General features: G+C 39.0%; 1 protein-coding gene across 3 annotated transcripts in view; it reads left to right on the forward strand.

Moving 5' to 3' along the window:
- Nucleotides 1–19,122, forward strand: part of MAST2 (microtubule associated serine/threonine kinase 2) — a 198,977-nt gene that overhangs the window by 70,060 nt on the left and 109,795 nt on the right. For all 3 annotated transcript variants that reach the window (XM_018043679.1, XM_018043683.1, XM_018043687.1), the window contains exon 4: nt 13,425–13,456. In XM_018043679.1, the coding sequence (XP_017899168.1) occupies nt 13,425–13,456 (32 nt within the window). The remainder of the gene's footprint in view (nt 1–13,424; nt 13,457–19,122) is intronic.

Consider the following 19,122-nt stretch of genomic DNA (forward strand, 5'->3'; position numbering starts at 1 on the left):
CTTCTCCATTACCAATACCATTCACAAGAATGGTACTTTTTGGTTTGTTTTTTAACCAAGGCTGAACCTACATTAATTTCATTTTAATCACCCAGAGGCCTTAGTTTACTTTAGGATTCACTGTTGGTGGTATATATTCTGTGGGTTGGGACAAATGTATAATGACATATATATGTCATTATAGTATACAGAATGTTTTCACTGCCCCAAAAGTCCTCTGTGATCTGCCTGTTCATCTCCCCCTCCCCCAGCCTCTGGCAACCACTGATCTTTTTACTGTGTCCATAGTTTTGCCTTTTCTAGAACATCATATAGTTGTAATCATACAGTGACGTTTTCAGATTTATTTCTTTCACTTAGTAACATGCATTTAACTTTCCTTCTTGCCCTTTCATGACTCAATAGCTCATTTCTTTTTAGTGCTGAATAATATTCCGTTGTCTGGCTATACTGCAGTTTATTTATCTGTTTACCTACTGAAGCACATTTTGATTGTTTCTAGGTTTTAGCCATTATTAATATAGCTGCTCTAAACATCTATGTGGAGGTTTTTATGTGGATATGTTTTCAACTCCTTCAGGTAAATATCAAGGAGTGCAATTGTTGGGTTAAGAAATAAGAGTATTTTAGCTTTTTTAAAAAATCATTTATTTTTTAATTGAAGGATAATTACTTTGCTGTATTGTATTGTCTTCTGCTATACATCAACAGGATCAGCCGTAGGTATACATATGTCCCCTCCCTTTTGAACCTCCCGCCCCATCCCACCCCTATAGGTTGTCCCAGAGCCCTGGTTTGAGTTCCCTGAGTCATACAGCAAATTCCCATTGGCTATCTATTTTACCTCTGGTAGTGTATATGTTTCCATGTTACTGTCTCCATTCGTTCCACCCTCTCCTTCCTCCCTCCACCCTGTGTCCATATGCCTGTTCTCTATGTCTGCATATCCATTGCTGCCCTGTAATGGGTTCATCAGTACCAGCTTTCTAGATTCCATATATGTGTGTTAATATCTGATATTTGTTTTTCTCTCTCTGACCTACTTCACTCTGTATAATAAGCTCTAGGTTCACCCACCTCATTAGAATGGACTCAGATGCATTCCTTTTTATGGCTGAGTAATATTCCATTGTTTATATGTACCACAGCTTCTTTATCCATTCATCTGTTGATGGGCATCTAGGTTGCTTCTGTGTCCTAGCTGTTGTAAACAGTACTGCAGTTAACACTGGGGTACATGTGTCTTTTTCAATTTTGGTTTCCTCAGGGTATATGCCTAGTAGTGGGATTGCTGGGTCATATGGTAGTTTAATTCCTAGTTTTTAAGCAACCTGTGTACTATCTTCTGTAGTGGCTGTATCAATTTATATTCCTATCAACCTTCCAAGAGAATTCCCTTTTCTCCACACCCTCGACTCTTAGCGACTCTTAGCATTTATTGTTTGTAGATTTTTTGATGATGGCCATTCTGATGGGTTTGAGGTGATACTTCAGTGTAGTTTTTGATTTGCATTTCTCTAATAATGAGCGATGTTGAGCATCTTTTAATGTATTTATTATCCATTTGTATGTCTTCTTTGGAGAAATGTCTGTTTAGGTCTTTTGTCCACTTTTTAATTAGGTTGTGTGTTTCTCTGGTATTGAGTTTGAATGAGCAGTTTTTATATTTTGGAAATTAATCCTTTGTCAGTTGTTTCATTGCTATTATCTCTTCTCATTCTGAGGGTTATCTTTTCACCTTGTTTATAGTTTCCTTTGCTGTGCAAAAGCTTTTAAGTTTAATTAGGTCCCACTTGTTTATTTTTGTTTTTATTTTCATTTCTCTAGGAGATGGGTCATAGAGGTTCTTGCTATGGTTTATGTCATACAGTGTTCTGCCTGTGTTTTCCTCTAAGAGTTTTATGGTTTCTGGCCTTACATTTAGGTCTTTAATCTATTTTGAGTTTATCTTTGTATTTAGTGTTCAGTTCAGTTCAGTCCCTCAGTTGTGTCTGACTTTTTGTGACCCCATGAATTGCAGCACGCCAGGCCTCCCTGTCCATCACTCCTGGAGTTCACTCAAACTCACGTCCATCGAGTCAGTGATGCCATCCAGCCATCTTATCCTCTGTCATCCCCTTCTCCTCCTGCCCCCAATCCCTCCCAGCATCAGAGTCTTTTCCAATGAGTCAGCTCTTCACATCAGGTGGCCAAAGTACTGGAGTTTCAGCTTTAGCATCATTCCTTCCAAAGAACACCCAGGACTGATCTCCTTTAGGATGGACTGGTTGGATCTCCTTGCAGTTCAAGGGACTCTCAATAGTCTTCTCCAACACAACCGTTCAAAAGCATCAATTCTTCGGCTCTCAGCCTTCTTCACAGTCCAACTCTCACATCTATACATCTACTGGAAAAACCATAGCCTTGTCTAGATGGACCTCTGCTGGCAAAGTAATGTCTCTGGTTTTTAATATGCTATTTAGGTTGGTCATAACTTTCCTTCCAAGAAGTAAGTGTCTTTTAATTTCATGTATAGTGTTAGGACAGAGAAGGCAATGGCACCCCACTCCAGTACTCTTGCCTGGAAAATCCCATGGATAGAGGTGCCTGGTAGGCTATAGTCCATGGGGTCGCTAAGAGTCAAATGCGACTGAGCGACTTCACTTTCACTTTTCACTTTCATGCATTGGAGAAGGAAATGGCAACCCACTTTAGTATTCTTGCCTGGAGAATCCCAGGGACGGGGGAGCCTGGTGGGCTGCCGTCTATGGGGTTGCACAGAGTCGGACACGACTGAAGTGACTTAGCAGCAGCAGCAGCAGTGTTAGGAAGTATTCTAATTTCATTCTTCTACACATAGCTGTCCAGTTCTCCCAGTACCATTTATTGAAGAGACTGTCTTTCCCCATTGTATATTCTTGCCTCCTTTGTCAAAGATAAGGTGCCCATAGGTGCATGGGTTTCTCTCTGGGCTTTCTGTCTTGTTCCATTGGTCTGTATTTCTGTTTTTGTGCCAGTACCATACTGTTTTGCAACCTTGTTTTATTGTAAAGTCAGGAAGGTTGATTCTTCCAGCTCCGCTGTTCTTGCTGAAGATTGCTTTGACTATTCGGTGTCTTTTGTGTTTCCATATGAATTGTAAAATTTTTGGTTCTAGTTCTGTGAAAAATGCCATTGGTAATTTGATAGGGATTGCATTGAATCTGTAGATTGCATTTGGTAGTATAGTCATTTTCACAATATTGATTCTTCCAACCCAGGAACGTGGAATATCTCTCCATTTGTTTATGTCATCTTTGATTTCTTTCATCAGTGTCTTAGTTGTTGCATGTGGAATCTTCTATTTTCGTTGTGACATGCAAGATCTTTAGTTGCAGCATGAGAGCTCTTAGTTGCAGCATGTGGGGTCTAGTTCCCTGACCAAGGGAATCTGGGTCCTCTGCATTGGGAGCGTGGAGTCTTAGCCACCGGACCACCAGGGTATGACTATGTTTAGTTTTATAAGGAACTGCCAAACTGTCTTCCAAAGTGGCTGTACTAATTTGCATTCCCACCAGCAATGAGATTTCCTGTTGCTGCATATCCTCACCAGCATTTGGTGTTGTCGGTGTTCCAGATTTTAACCATTCTTATAGGTGTGTAGTGATGTTGTTGTTCAGTTGCTAAGTCGTGTCCTATTCTTTGTGACCCCATGAACTGCAGCATGCCAGGCTTCTCTGTCCTTCACTATCTCCCAGATTTTGCTCAAATTCATGTCCATTGAGTTGGTGATGCTATCTAACCATCTCATCCTCTGTTGCTCCCTTCTCCATTTGCTTTCAATTCTTCCCCAGCATCAGGATCTTTTCCAGTGAGTTGGCTCTTTGTGTTAGGTGGCCAAAGTATTGGAGCTTCAGCATCTGCCCTTCCAATGGATATTCAAGGTTGATATCCTTTAGGATTGACTGGTTTGATCTCCTTGTAGTTCACAGGACTCTCACAAGTCTTCTCTAGCACCACAGTTCGAAAACATCAATTCTTTGGCACTCAGCCTTCTTTATGGTCATCTCTCATATCTCTACATGACAAACAGAAAAGCCATGTTATTGTTCATTCGTCAAGTTGTGTCTGACTCAATGTGACCCCGTGGACTGCAGCACGCCAGGCTTCCCTGCCCCTCACCATCTCCCAGAATTTGCTCAAGTTCGTGTCCATTGGATTGATTTTGTCATCTAACTGTTGCTGTCTTCTTCTGCTTTCAATCCTTCCTAGCATCAGGGTCTTTTCCAGTGAGTTGGCTCTTTGTATCAGGTGGCCAGAATATTGGAGTTTCAGCTTCAGCATCAGTCCTTCCATTGAGTATTCAGAGTTGATTTCCTTTAAGATTGACTTGTTTGATCTCCTTGCTGTCCAAGGGACTCTCAAGAGTCTTCTCCAGTACCACAGTTCAAAACCATCAATTCTTGAGCCTTCTGCCTTCTCTATGGTCCAGCTCCCACAACTGTACATGACTACTGGAAAAACCATAGCTTTGACTATATGGGCCTTTGTTGACAAAGTGATATCTTTGCTTTTTAACACGCTAGGTTTGTGTAGGTTTTTCATAGCTTTTCTTCCAAGTAGCAAGTGTCTTTTAGACTGCAGTCACCGTCTGCAGTGATTTTAGAGCCCAAGCAGGGGAAATGGGTAACTGTTTCCATTGTTTCCCCATCTGTTTGCCAGGAAGTGATAGGACTGGATGCCATGATCTTAGTTTTTTCAATGTTAACTTTAAGCCAGCCTTTTTACTCTCCTTGTTCACCCTTGTCAAGAGGCATTTTAGTTCCTCTTCATTTTCTGCCATTAAGGTGGTGGTATCTGCATATTGGAGGTTAATATTTCTCCCGGCAGTCTTGATTCCAGCTTGTGATTCATCCAGCCTGGCATTTACAGACAATGTATTCTGCATAGAAGTTAAATAAATAGGGTGACAGTATATACCCTTGTTGTACTCCTTTCACAATTTTGAACCAGTCACTTGTTCCATGTGAGGTTCTAATTGTTGCTTCTTGATGCATACAGGGTTCTCAGGAGACAGGTAAGGTAGTTTGGTATTCCCATCCTGTTTTTTTTTAAAGAATTTTCCAATTTGTTGTGATCCACACAGTCAAAGGCTTTTGCGTTGTCAGTGAAGCAAAAGTAGATGCTTTTCTGGAATTCCCTTGCTTTCTCTATGATCCAAAGTATGTTGGCAATTTGTTCTATGTTTTCTAAACCTTGTACTTGTGAAAGTTCTCGGTTCACATACTGCTGAAGCCTAGCTTGATGGATTTTGAGCATAAACTTTACTAGCATGCAAAATAAGCACAATTGTTCAGTAGTTTGAAAATTCACTATCTCAATATTATTTTGATTTGCATTTCCCTGATAACATATGATATAGAGCATCTTTTTATATGAAAAAACCTTAAGCTTTTAAATGTATTTTCTTCTTTAGCCTTGGAATAACTTTTATGAGATAGGCAAAATAGATGTTTTTATCTCAGGTGTGCAGATAAGAAAAATTAGATTTAGAAAGGTTTAATGACTGACCAGGATTTATGAGCAGAGTAAGTAGTAGAACTGTGTTAAAATATTTTTTTGACTCAGCCCTGAGTTCTTCATACAATGCAGCAATATCTTGTTAGGATCATTAAACTATTTTTACTATTCTTCACATTCATATGAGAACAACACATATCATCTGTGTCAAAATTTATAGAATAAAATACTTTTGTATACCTTGTTTTATTTGACCTTTATAAGCATGAAATCTAGCCCTTGTTGTTTTTTAGTTGCTAAGTTGTGTCCAGCTCTTTTGTAACCCCTTGGACTGTAGCCCTTCAAGCTCCTCTGTCCTTTAGATTTCCCAGGCAAAAATACTGGAGTGGGTTACCATTTCCTTCTCCATGGGATCTTTGCAACCCAGGGATCAAATCCACATCTCCTGCTTTACCATTGAGCCACTAGGGAAGCTCATCTAGTCCTTAGAAGGAGGTAAAATTCCAGGCACAAGTTACATGTTATTGAGAATATGAACCTAATTTTCATAAATTCAAATTTTGTGCTCTTTTCCATGTTTCTTAATATTATTGCATAATGTAAATATTCTGTCATTGGAACCTGTTCTCAGGATGAGGACATCTGAATTTAATCAAAAAAAAGAGGAGTGAAATATTTAGAGTTTGATAGGCATACCATATCTCCATATACACTCATTTCCCCCTTAGTTCTTGACCTCAGGATACACCCACACTCAAGTGTGAATAAGTGGAGCTAAAACACCATTATGCCCAGAGCAGTAGTAATGGTACATTTGCTATACAGGAAAGGAAAGTTTTTGTGCATCCCAGCAGAATGGTTGTTGCCAGAGGAAAGACCTTGTATTTTGGAATAATGGTCTTTTAAGGCCACTTAATAAATGGTATAAAAGTGGATTTCCTTGATAGGTAATGGCTTCTACTCTTTCCCGTCCTGAAAACTTAAAAGAAAAAAACAATAAAAATCAGTTAGTGGAATAGCTACCATCCTGAAGACAGTCAGTAAATAAGTGATAGCAGAGCATATCCTTTCTCCAGTAAAGCCTCTTTTGCTGACATAATTGCATTTGACAGTTTCCATCAATATAACTCCAATGAGCAAGACCCTATGTGAGCCTTATAATGATGATAGTGATAATAAAATAGTAAGTAGCATTCACTTACATTACTCATTTATTGATTATTCATCAAATGTTCATTTGGTACCTACTAAACCAGGTTTGTGCTGGGTACTAGCAATATAAATGTGAGCAGGACTGATCTCTCCTTCTCCAGCCAACAATCAGTCTGAGAAAACAGACAAGCAACTAATTGCAGTAAAGAGTTGGAATTAAATAGAGGTAGGCTAAGGAACTGGCACCCCACTCCAGTACTCTTGCCTGGAAAATCCCATGGATGGAGGAGCCTGGTGGGCTGCAGTCCATGGAGTCGCTACGAGTCGGACACGACTGAGCGACTTCACTTCCACTTTTCACTTTCATGCATTGGAGGAGAAAATGGCAACCCACTCCAGTGTTCTTGCCTGGAGAATCCCAGGGACGGGGGAGCCTGGTGGGCTGCTAACTATGGGGTTGCACAGAGTCAGACACAACTGAAGCGACTTAGCAATAGCAGCAGCAGGCTGAGGAACAGAGAAGGCAATGGCAACCCACTCTAGTAATCTTGCCTGGAAAATCCGACAAATGGAGGAGCCTGGTAGGCTGCAGTCCATGGGGTCACTAAGAGTCGGACGACTGAGTGACTTCACTTTCACTTTTCACTTTCATGCTTTTGAGAAGAAAATGGCAACCCACTCCAGTGTTCTTGCCTGGAGAATCCCGGAGAGGGGGGAGTCTGGTGGGCTGCCGTCTATGGGGTCACACAGAGTCAGACACGACTGAAGAAACTTAGCAGCAGCAGCAGGCTAAGGAAACTGTGTGTAGGGAAATCGTCTCAGAAGAAATGAGGTTTAAGCTAAGATCCGAGAAGGTATAAAAAGACCAAAGGAACAATCAGAGAGAACTATAGCTGTGAAGCCCTACAGGTGTGTGTGAGAGCGAGTACGGCATGTTTAACAGATCAAAACTCCAACAAGCCTGAGAATTGGGCAAATGATGATAGAAAGGAAGACAATAGCAGCTAGGTAGTGCCCTCTAGGCACTTTAGACTTTAAACTAAAGGACTTTAGACTTTATCCATTGAAGGGTTTCAAGAAGAGAAATCACCTAGTCATTTCTGCATTTAAAAAAGATCTTTCTGACTGCACTATTTGTTTTGTTAAATTCATACACTATCACTTACAAAATAGATACTTATTACATGATATTTGCATTAATAGGGCATTAGGAATCAAGGGGACAGAACTAAAGTGAAGTCATTTGGGAGGGTGTTACAGGATGATGCTGACTTGGACTAGTGCACATAGCTGTGGAAGTAAAGTGAAACTGACAGACTAAAGATAGGTATTTTGGAGGTAGAATTGGCAAGGCTCAATGAATAATTGGATGTGTAGGGTCAGAGAAAGTGAAGAAGCAGGAATACCTCTGGGTTTGATGGTACCGTCACTGAAATGAAAAACAGGAAAAGGGCAAGACTGAATAGAAAGATAAGTTAAGCTATAACTGTAAAACTATATACAACTATATAGTTGGAGAGAGATCTGGGATAAAAATACAAATCTGTAAGATATGTGTAGAGAGGAGTGTTTCCAGGGAGAGCTTTAAAGACCATCAACATTTAAGCATCTTAAATATTGAAGAAAGAGGCTGCAAATGATAAGAGGCAAAACAGGGGAATGTAGTTTAATGGATATAAAAATCATTCAAGACAGAAGAATGACTGATACTGTTAGATGCTACTGAGCAGTCAAGTCTGGAAAGGAAGTGAAGAGTGAAAAAAAAGGGGGTGGGGAGCTTTCTTGGTGACTCATCTGCCTGAGTAGGTAAGGAATCTGCCTGTAATGGAGGTAGACCCGAGTTCAACCCCTGGGTCCAGAACATCCCCTGGAGAAGAGAATGGCTACCCACGCCAGTATTCTTGCTTGGAGAATTCCATGGACAGAGGAGGAAAATGATGAAGAAAGAAGCTGCAAATGATAAGAGGTAAAACAGGGGAATGTAGTTTCATGGATAGAAAAGTCATTTAAGACAGAAGAATGAAAAATACCGTCAGATGCTGCTGAATAGTCAAGTACAGAAAAGAAAAGTACACTAAAAATGTGGTGAAGGTTTTGCATGAAGACGTTGGTAACCTGGCAAGAATGGCTTAAATGGGGTGGTAAGGAGGGTGAGGGAAAAATGGGGTGCTAGGGTCTTGGGATATCTGCATTGTGTTGAAGAAAATAGGAGGCAATAGGTTGGAGACAGTGAATGTAGACAATTCATTCAAGAAATGTGACTGAAGGAGGAAAAAACATTTATAAGGCTAAGTTGTTAAAGAGAGGTGTACAGTGATTCAGGGAAATTTTTTTCTTATATCAAGGTGGGATAGACTGGAATGTGTTCAGAATGTGATAATCAAACAATCATGAAGGATAGAGTCCAGAGATAACTACTGGTAGGTTCGAGAAGGCTGAATGGAATAGGCTTCACTGGAGGTTGTAATGTATTGTCAGTTATTACCTCGTGCTTTCTAAGAGTAAATGATGAGTCAGAGAATTTATGGTTATTTGCCTAAATGGGTGCTTTTCTTGCCTTAGCCAAATTTCCTGATTAGGCAGCTTTCCTCCTCAGCCTGCTGTGAATATTCCCTGGGAAAGGGAGGTTAGGGAAATCATTGTTCCTTGGACTGCTTTTATCTGATTGGAGACCTTACCTTGTTTCACTTTGCCTTAGGCCTGTCTTTATGGACAGCTTGGCACTGGAAGTACTGATCTGGAGCCCTGGGCATCCATCTTGAAAATGTAGGCTTTTGTGTAGGTGCAAGGGTTAGTGAGGATTGGAGAAGGGATGGATTTCCATAGATTCATTTCCTTATCTAAAAGTGATTCAGAGAGGGGCATATAGGCATTTCATAGAATTTTTGTTTATTGTTTGTTTGTTATTCTATAGTAGCTCAGTCATGTCCGAATCTTGGTGACCCCATGGACTGAATCCCACGAGGCTCCTCTGTCCATGGGATTTCCCAGGCAAGAATACTGGAGTGGGTTGCCATTTCCTTCTCCAGGTGATCTTTCTGACCCAGGGTTCAAACCTGCATCTCTGGTGTCTTCTGCATTGCAGGCAGATTCTTTACCACTGAGCCACCAGGGAAGCTTGTTTATTGTTACTGCCCCCAAATATATTAATAAACCCACCCCGTGTCACCTATTTAAACTATTCAAAAAGCCAGAGCTGTCATGTAGATTCAAAGAATGATATTCCCAATTTTACATATATTGTTTCAGAAAATAGAAGGAGGACACTCTCCTAGGACATTTTATGAGGATAGTATAACCATGATGCCAAAACCAACAAGACAGCTTGAGAAGAAAAAGTACATAGCCCAGTTTTATTTATTAATGTAGAAGCAAAAAGTCCTAAATAAAAGCCTCCAGACACTGGATGTATTATTAGTGAAATAATACCAGTCTTAGACAAACTCGTTCAGAAAATAGAGGAGAGGCAGGAACACTTCGCAGTTGGTTTTAGGAGATTGGCGTAATTGTGATACCAAAATCTGACAAAGGCATTATAGTAAAAGAAAACTGGAGGCCATTATCCCTTATGAACATAGGTGTAAAAATCATTAATAAAATATTAGCAAAGATAATCTTATGGCATATTTGACAAAGTTTGGTTTAACCTAGAAATGTAAGATTAGTATTACCCGAAATACTAATTTGGTTAGTATTTCGGGTAATACTAATTTGGGGATAATCAAATATTACCCCCACATCAGTTCAAAACGGATAATGAACCTAAGCATAAAGGCTAAAACCATAAAGCATTTGGAAATAAAATGTAGGAAAATATTTTTTGTGTCCTTGGCACGGACAAAATCTTCTTAGACAAGATACTAAGAGCACTAACTATTAAAAAAGAAAACTGGCAAGCTGACCTTCATCAAAATTAAAAACTTTTGCTCATAAAGGTACCACATAAAGGAATTTCCTGATGGTCCATTGGTTAGGACACTGTCTCCACTGCAGAGGGCATTAGTTCAATCCCTGGTCAGGAAATTAAGATCCTGCAAACCGCATGCTCCCCACCCGCCAAGGGAAAAAAAAGACACCAATTGATAACTCCAGTAGGCCAGCCATAGGCTGGGAGAAAATATTTATCAAAGTATCTAACAAAGGACTTATATCTAGAATATGTGAGGACCTCTTCTACTCAATAGTAAAAAGATAAACAGTTAACTTATAAAGGCAGCAAAATATTTTATATAAGAATATATACTGATGACTAATAAGTATGTGACATGCTCAGAAAAATGTCAATTAAACCCACAGTGAGATACCAATACATACTCACAAGAATGGTTAAAATTTAAAATACTGATATCATGTAAGTGGCATGACTGTAGAGCAATTCTTATGTTATTAGTGAGGGTAATCTATATTAGCTAGAATGTGAAGCAATAGAAACTCCCATACATTGTTAATACAAGTAAAACATAGTATTAATACAATCACTTTAGAAAAAGATCTAGTAGTTTCTTATAAACTAAACATACACCAATCCTATAACCCAGCATCACGCTTTAATTTACTCAAGTGTCGGGAGTTTGGGAGATAGGTTTGGAAAGGAGAACTCTTAGAAAGTGTTGGTTCAGTTCAGTTCAGTTCAGTCGCTCAGCCGTGGCTGACTCTGTGACCCCGTGGACTGCAGCACGCCACGCTTCCCTGTCCATCAACTTCCGGAGCCTACTTAAACTCATGTCCATCGCGTTGGTGATGCCATCCAACCATCTCATCCTCTGTCATCCCCTTCTCCTCCTGCCTTCTATCTTTCCCAGCATCAGGGTCTTTTCCAGTGAGTCAGTTCTTTGCATCAGGTGGCCAAAAGTATTGGAGTTTCAGCTTCAGCATCAGTCCTTCCAATGAATATTCAGGACTGATTTCCTTTAGGATGGACTGGTTGGATCTCCTTGCAGTCCAAGGGACTCTCAAGAGTTTTCTCCAACACCACAGTTCAAAAGCATCATTTCTTCGGTGCTCAGTTTTCTTTATAGTCCAACTCTCACATCCATACGTGACTACTGGAAAAACCATAGCTTTGACTAGATGGACCTTTGTTGGTAAAGTAATGTCTCTGCTTTTTAATATGCTGTCTAGGTTGGTCATAGCTTTTCTTCCAAGGAGCAAGCATCTTTTAATTTCATGGCTGCAGTTACCATTTGCAGTGATTTTGGAGCCCCCCAAAATAAGTCTGTCACTATTTCCAGTGTTTCCCCATCTATTTGCCATGAAGTGATGGGACCAGATGCCATGATCTTAGTTTTCTGAATGTTGAGTTTTAAGCCAACTTTTTCACTTTCCTCTTTCACTTTCATCCAGAGGCTCTTTAGTTCTTTGCTTTCTGCCGTAAGGGTGGTGTCATCTGCATATCTGAGGTTATTGATATATTTGTCCCGGCAACCTTGATTCCAGCTTGTGCTTCATCCAGTCCAGCGTTCTTCATGATGTATTCTGCATAGAAGTTAAATAAGCAGGGTGACAATATACAGCTTTGACATACTTCTTTCCCAATTTGGAACCAGTCTGTTGTTGCATGTCCAGTTCTAACTGTTGCTTCTTGATCTGCATACAGATATCTCAGGAGGCAGGTAAGGTGGTCTGGTATTCCCATCTCTTTAAGAATTTTCCACAGATTGTTGTGATCCAAACAGTCCAAGGCTTTGGCATAGTCAATAAAGCAAAGGATGTTTTTCTGGAACTCTCTTGCTTTTTTGATGATTTGTCAGATGTTGGCAATTTGATCTCTGGTTCCTCTGCCTTTTCTAAATCCAGCTTGAACATTTGGATTGGAGGGGAAGGTAAATTGGTATCATCATTTTGGGAGCAATTTCTGACTCAGTTCATGCCACATCTAAGTGTATGCTACCAAGAAACTTTTTATACATGTGGATGACAAAACATGTATAGTATGTTTATAGGAGCATTGTCTTGTTGGAGAAGAAAAACATGGAAAGAAAATTAAGTTTCCATTTACTGGATAATCAATAAATAAATATTATAAAAATTTATAGATTGGACCACTGTACTATAGCTATATGAACTAAAGTGAAATATATTCACATGGGTGGGTCTCCTAATTATAGTGTAGATTGATGTCAGCTGATGAATATATGCAGTGTTATAAGTATATAATTTAAAAATATATAAAACAATGCTAGTAATTATTTAAGGATATATATAATAAAAAATAAAGACATACATGGAAAAGATAAACAAAAAGTTAAGATAGTTGTTAAGTAGAGACTAGTGGGAGGTGGGACTTGGTAAATTTGGAAAGCATGTCACAGGGGCCCAACTTCTATTGTAGGGGTTATTTCTCATGCCAGCGGTGTGTATCGTCATCTCTATTGTATTATTTTCTATAATTTATTTGTTTAAAATATTTTATAATTAAAGAAAATATTCCATTTCATTCCTTTCATACCCATAACTAATGATACGAATCCTTCACAATTTATCAGCAGTTGGTGGCTGGCCCAGGGAGTACCTGGAATCTACAGTGGCCTGTTGGTTCCATCTAGTGGTGAAATTGCTGCAGGTGTTCTGTGAAACATCTTCAGTAAGGAAGAATGAGATGATAGTTAGCCAGACTGCTTAAATTTTATTATTTCACTTAAATTTAAGAGACAAAGGAAAATGTTATTTTTCAGAGCTAGTGAGTTTTTGCCATTATTAAAATGATGCTAGAAATCTAGGACATAGAGCACAGACTTTAGGACTGAGATGGGTTCTTCTTTCTCTCTAACCTGTGTTTGTGATTTGTTTTTCAGAAGGAGCTGAGCCTTCCAAGAAGAGGCAGCTTGTAAGTAGATGATGATTATGATTGCGATTATGATCTCCTGCTCAGGAATCCCTCCTGGGGACTGTTTTCAGTATCACTCAGAGTATTCATGAGTCCGTTTTTCTGTGGACTCTTTTCTGGGCCAGTGAAACCAGTGGGCCAGCCAACTTCTCTCACTGTGTTTGTCAGCTCTTCCACTCTCCCTCATCACTTCCTACCCCAAATCCTCTCCTCTATGTCAATTTTTGTCTAACATTTGAGCGAAAGCCGCCACTTAAATACCCATCACAGCCTTATGCTTGTGTTCTGTTACTGAGTTTAGTAGTCATGCTTTTTGCGAATGTTAAAATTGAAGCTCTTAACATCTGCATCTGTCCCATAAATGGTACTGGGGAGAGGTCAACAAGTTGAGGCAAACAAAAGCTAAGTTTGGGATCACGGTTGGAATGGGACTATTGTTTATCTGTTTGTTCCATTCTGGCTTCAGGGCCCAGGGAAATTCATTAATGATCTTTGTCCCAGGATTTTAATTTCTAATATTTTGTTGGCCTGCTTTTTCCCTCAGGAATTCTTTTGGGGGTAGTACTGCAAATTTGGCTAATCAGGATCATTTAGAATGCTTATTATGCAGATTAAAAACAAACATTTGAATGATAAAAAGCAGTTAGAATGCTGATTCTGAACTTATTTAAATTAAAATCTCCATGTTGGGGCCCAAGAGCCTATATTTTTTTGCCCCTGCACCCACACCTACCATAATTTTGCTAAGAAACCAAATTTGAGTAACAGTAAGGAAATAGGGCTATGTTAAAACAATGGCTTTGAAATTTTTCCTTACAGAAATACACGAGGCATAATTATGGAGGAGGACACAACGGTATTCATATATATTTATTAAGTATACTTTATACATCGTATATGTTTAAAAATGTGTGAAACCCATGGTTTTTCTGTTACTGTCTTTCTGGGATTTTGCTTTGTAAAAATGCTCTAATGATTAAATTGTCCTCTGAGATTCTTATAAAGTCCTTTTGGCTGCTTTATGAAAGCTCACTGTTATTTGATATAAAGAGACTTGAGTTATGAGTCAGAAAACTCCTAGGGGTCAGTCTTGGCTATGTCACTTAATTAACTTTGTACTGTAGAGGAATCGCTTCATCTTCTCAGTTGCTTTATCTATAGAATGAACATTTTGATACCTGTTTTTCTTCTTTTTTAATAGTTATTAGAAAGGCAATATGTGTGATAGTGCTTCATTTTTTAGTTTTAGTTTAGGTGTATGTTACTTTCAGAATTCTTATAAATATATTAGATTAAATTTGGATATATTTTATTATTTAAGAGTCACCTTTCTGTCTTTATTTCTAGCAGTGAATCTCAGTTCTAGGTTCTCAGATGTCCTGAGTCTTCTAAAAACTGGGCAAGAGCGCTGCCAGGACTCTTAATGGATGCACTTAATGATGCACTGAGTGGGTATATATAATTGAAAGAGGGTAACTTTTCAGCATCACATTCAGCAAATATTTGTACTTGGTGACTTTCCTACTATTTCTGGCATTTTTTTATTCTTTAGGTTCCTCTTTTGGGAAGTTCTCTGAGCTTTGCCTTTGCTTCAGGTTAGGTGAAATGAAAGGCCTGAGGTTGGTCACTTCTTTCAGGAATGTATACTTCTAATGAATAGTCTGCAGAGAAGGAAGGATATCCTGTGCAAGTGATTTTTGTTTGAAACTGGAGGAAATTTTAGATCAATTTAGCTTTAGAAACATTTCTTGGTTATTTTAGTGGTATCTAAAGTGAGGCCTATTCTAACTACCTTTAAATATTGCCACGCTGAGTGTTTTGTAGGATCTTAGTTCCTTGACCGGGGATTGAACTCAGGCTCTGACAATGAAAGTACTGAGTCCTAACCACTGGATCGCCATGGAAATTATCCAGAAATACTTTTTAATACACTGACTCACATTTAAACAGTGGTTCATTCAATAAATTCATACTAATACCTGCTGTTTGTTGGGCACTGTTCTAAGTTCTGAGGGTATAAGCTTCAATTAGATACATTTCTCTATTTTGGGAACTTAGAGTTAACCAGAACAATAATTTAATTTAAAAAAATCATTAGTATTAGAGGAGTAGAAAGAATTTTACTCTGGAAGGAATCTTAGAAACATGGATACTAACCTACACTTTGCCACTAACAAGTTATATATGGTTTTAACAGGAACTATCATTTCTAGCTTGAAATGCTTCACTTGTAAATGAAATGACTGGTTCATCTGAACTCTGTGCTTAGTCATCTTCCCAGATAATGGTAGCTCCATGGTACCTCTTCTGCAAAGAGCTGGGCATGTCTTTGTACAAGTGTGCAGTAGGCGGCAGAGGGTGACTTACCATCTTCAATAGAGAAATCAGGAAAGTAAGGGTAGCTTACTTTTTATATGTGGCATTGGTAAGAGTCCGATTTGATTCCTTTGAATGTCCATAGCTGTTGTCCCAGCACCGTTATTGAGTAGTTGTCTTAGGTTTTAACAAGGTCACTGGTTGCTCAGACTATGGGGAGAGCAGGAGCGAAAGCTGGAAAGTAAGTGAGGATACCATTACAAAATTCAGTCAAGATGATGACTACTTAGCCAGGGTGGTAGCAGCTTAGATGGTGAGAAGTGAATGGATTCTGGATGTATAAAAGGAGAACTGTCAATATTTGCTGATAGTTAATTTTGGTATAAGAAAAAGAGAGATTGAGGTTGATGGTGAGGTTTTAAGGCTGAGTAGGTAGATGCATATGGTTGCCATTTACTTTACAAGATCGAGAATATTGTGAGTGGAGCAGGGATTTGTTGTTGTTGTTATTGTTGCTGTTGGGATGGGCAGGTTGGCGGTTTTTGGAGGAATCACAACTTTGGTGCTTGCTTGACATTCAAGAAAGAGTGTTGATAAAGAGATTGCATATGTGAATCCTGGGGATCAGGATGAGATCTGATCTGGAATTATACAGTTAGGGATTGACAGCATATATTAATAGATGATGATTTAAGTTATGGGATTGAAAGAGATAAACTACTGAAATGCTACTTAAGTGTAGTCAACTGACAGGTGATGATCAATCAACTGCTTTAGTACAGTAAACAATTTGACATTGTTGTGACCTTCAAGCATTTGATCATTTTTCTGTTATTTTGTATTTGTTGTGTTTTGCAATGATTTATAAATGATGGAAATTTCACTTGGTCCTTCATCACAGCTAGTTTGAAAAGCACTGACCTGTTGAGTTAGTGAATCTAGTCAAAAAAGAGATCTAAGGACTGAGCCCTGGGCCTGTTCAGCATTTACTTATTAGGAGACAAGGAGAATATGTCAGTCAAGAAGCCTGAGAAAGGACATCCAAGTGAGGTTGCAATAAAACCAAGAGAGAGTGTTGTTTCCAAAGCCAGAAGAAAGTGTCGAGGCTATGTAAAATGACAACTAAGAATTGATTTTTGAGTTTAGTAATAGGGAAGACCCAATTGGTGACCTTGGCAAGTGACATTAATCAGAGATGGGTCCAAAGCTTGATTTGAATGGATTCAAGACAGAATAGGAGACAGTATTACCTCTGTACTATTTGTATTTTAAAAAAGTGTCTAATTTCAATCTAATGTATGAGGAAGCAATCAGAAAAGCTCAAATTGAGGTGATAATCTGTAAAACTGCTGGCCTGAACTCTTCAAAAATGTTGAAGTTGTAAAAGACCACAAACACTAAGGATGTGTTCTAGTTTGTTGGAGAAAAGAGGCCTGGTGAATAAATGTAGTTCTTGATTGATTTTTGGTTGGATCCTGGACTTTTAAAAATAGCTGAAGGATATTATTGGGACAATTAAGGAAATTTGAATGCGGACTTTGCTTTCGATGAAAGGGTGCAAATATTAAACTTTGTGAGTGTGACAATTTTGTGGTTGTTCCTTGTTCTTATAGCAAGGTCATTAATTGTGGAAGTATTTGAGAGGGGAATTATTATGATGTTTATAGCTGACTTTCAAATGATTCAGTTAATTAACAAAAAGTGTGTGTCTTTATGTGTTAGAGCAAGAGAGGGAGGGCATGAGAGGAAAAGGGAATGGAGGGAAAAAAATCAATGTTAACAGTTGTTAAAGGTAAGTGAAGCATATACAGAGTTTCATTTAATTATTCTTATTTCTTTTCTGATATTTTGGGGGAGGAGGTAGTCCATACTATTATTTCAAAGTGATTTGCTGAAAAGACGATTTTAGAAATTAGGAGATGACCTAAATCAAATCCCTTATGATTATACAGTGGAAGTGAGAAATAGATTTAAGGGACTAGATCTGATAGAGTGCCTGATGAACTGTGGACTGAGGTTCGTGACATTGTACAGGAGACAGGGATCAAGACCATCCCCATGGAAAAGAAATGCAAAAAAGCAAAATGGCTGTCTGGGGAGGCCTTACAAATAGCTGTGAAAAGAAGAGAAGTGAAAAGCAAAGGAGAAAAGGAAAGATATAAGCTTCTGAATGCAGAGTTCCAAAGAATAACAAGGAGAGATAAGAAAGCCTTCAGCGATCAATGTAAAGAAATAGAGGAAAACAATAGAATGGGAAAGATTAGAGATCTCTTCAAGAAAATTAGAGATACCAAGGGAACATTTCATGCAAAGATGGGCTCGATAAAGGAGAGAAATGGTCTGGACCTAACAGAAGCAGAAGATATTAAGAAGAGGTGGCAAGAATACACGGAAGAACTGTACAAAAAAGATCTTCACGACCAAGATAATCACGATGGTATGATCACTCACCGAGAGCCAGACATCTTGGAATATGAAGTCAAGTGGGCCTTAGAAAGCATCACTACAAACAAAGCTAGTGGAGGTGATGGAATTCCTGTTGATGATGCTGTGAAAGTGCTGCACTCAGTATGTCAGCAAATTTGGAAAACTCAGCAGTGGCCACAGGACTGGAAAAGGTCAGTTTTCATTCCAATCCCAAAGTAAGGCAATGCCAAAGAATGCTGAAACTACTGCACAATTGCACTCATCTCACATGCTAGTAAAGTAATGCTCAAAATTCTCCAAGCCAGGCTTCAGCAACATGTGAACCGTGAACTCCCTGATGTTCAAGCTGGTTTTAGAAAAGGCAGAGGAACCAGAGATCAAATTGCCAACATCCGATGGATCATGGAAAAAGCAAGAGAGTACCAGAAAAACATCTACTTCTGCTTTATTGACTATGCTGAAGCTTTTGACTGTGTGGATCACAATAAACTGTGGAAAATTCTGAAAGAGATGGGCATACCAGAGCACCTGACCTGCCTCTTGAGAAACCTATATGCAGGTCAGGAAGCAACAGTTAGAACTGGACATGGAACAACAGACTGGTTCCAAATAGGGAAAGGAGTACGTCAAGGCTGTATATTGTCACCCTGCTCATTTAACTTATATGCAGAGTACATCATGAGAAACGCTGGGCTGGAAGAAGCACAAGCTGGAATCAAGATTGCTAGGAGAAATATCAATAACCTCAGATATGCAGATGACACCACCCTTATGGCAGAAAGCGAAGAGGAACTAAAAAGCCTCTTGATGAAAGTGAAAGAGGAGAGTGAAAAAGTCGGCTAAAGCTCAACATTCAGAAAATGAAGATCATGGCATCCGGTCCCATCACTTCATGGGAAATAGATGGGGAAACAGTGGAAACA

Source organism: Capra hircus, chromosome 3 (assembly GCF_001704415.2).
Source record: "Capra hircus breed San Clemente chromosome 3, ASM170441v1, whole genome shotgun sequence".
NCBI lineage: Eukaryota > Metazoa > Chordata > Mammalia > Artiodactyla > Bovidae > Capra > Capra hircus.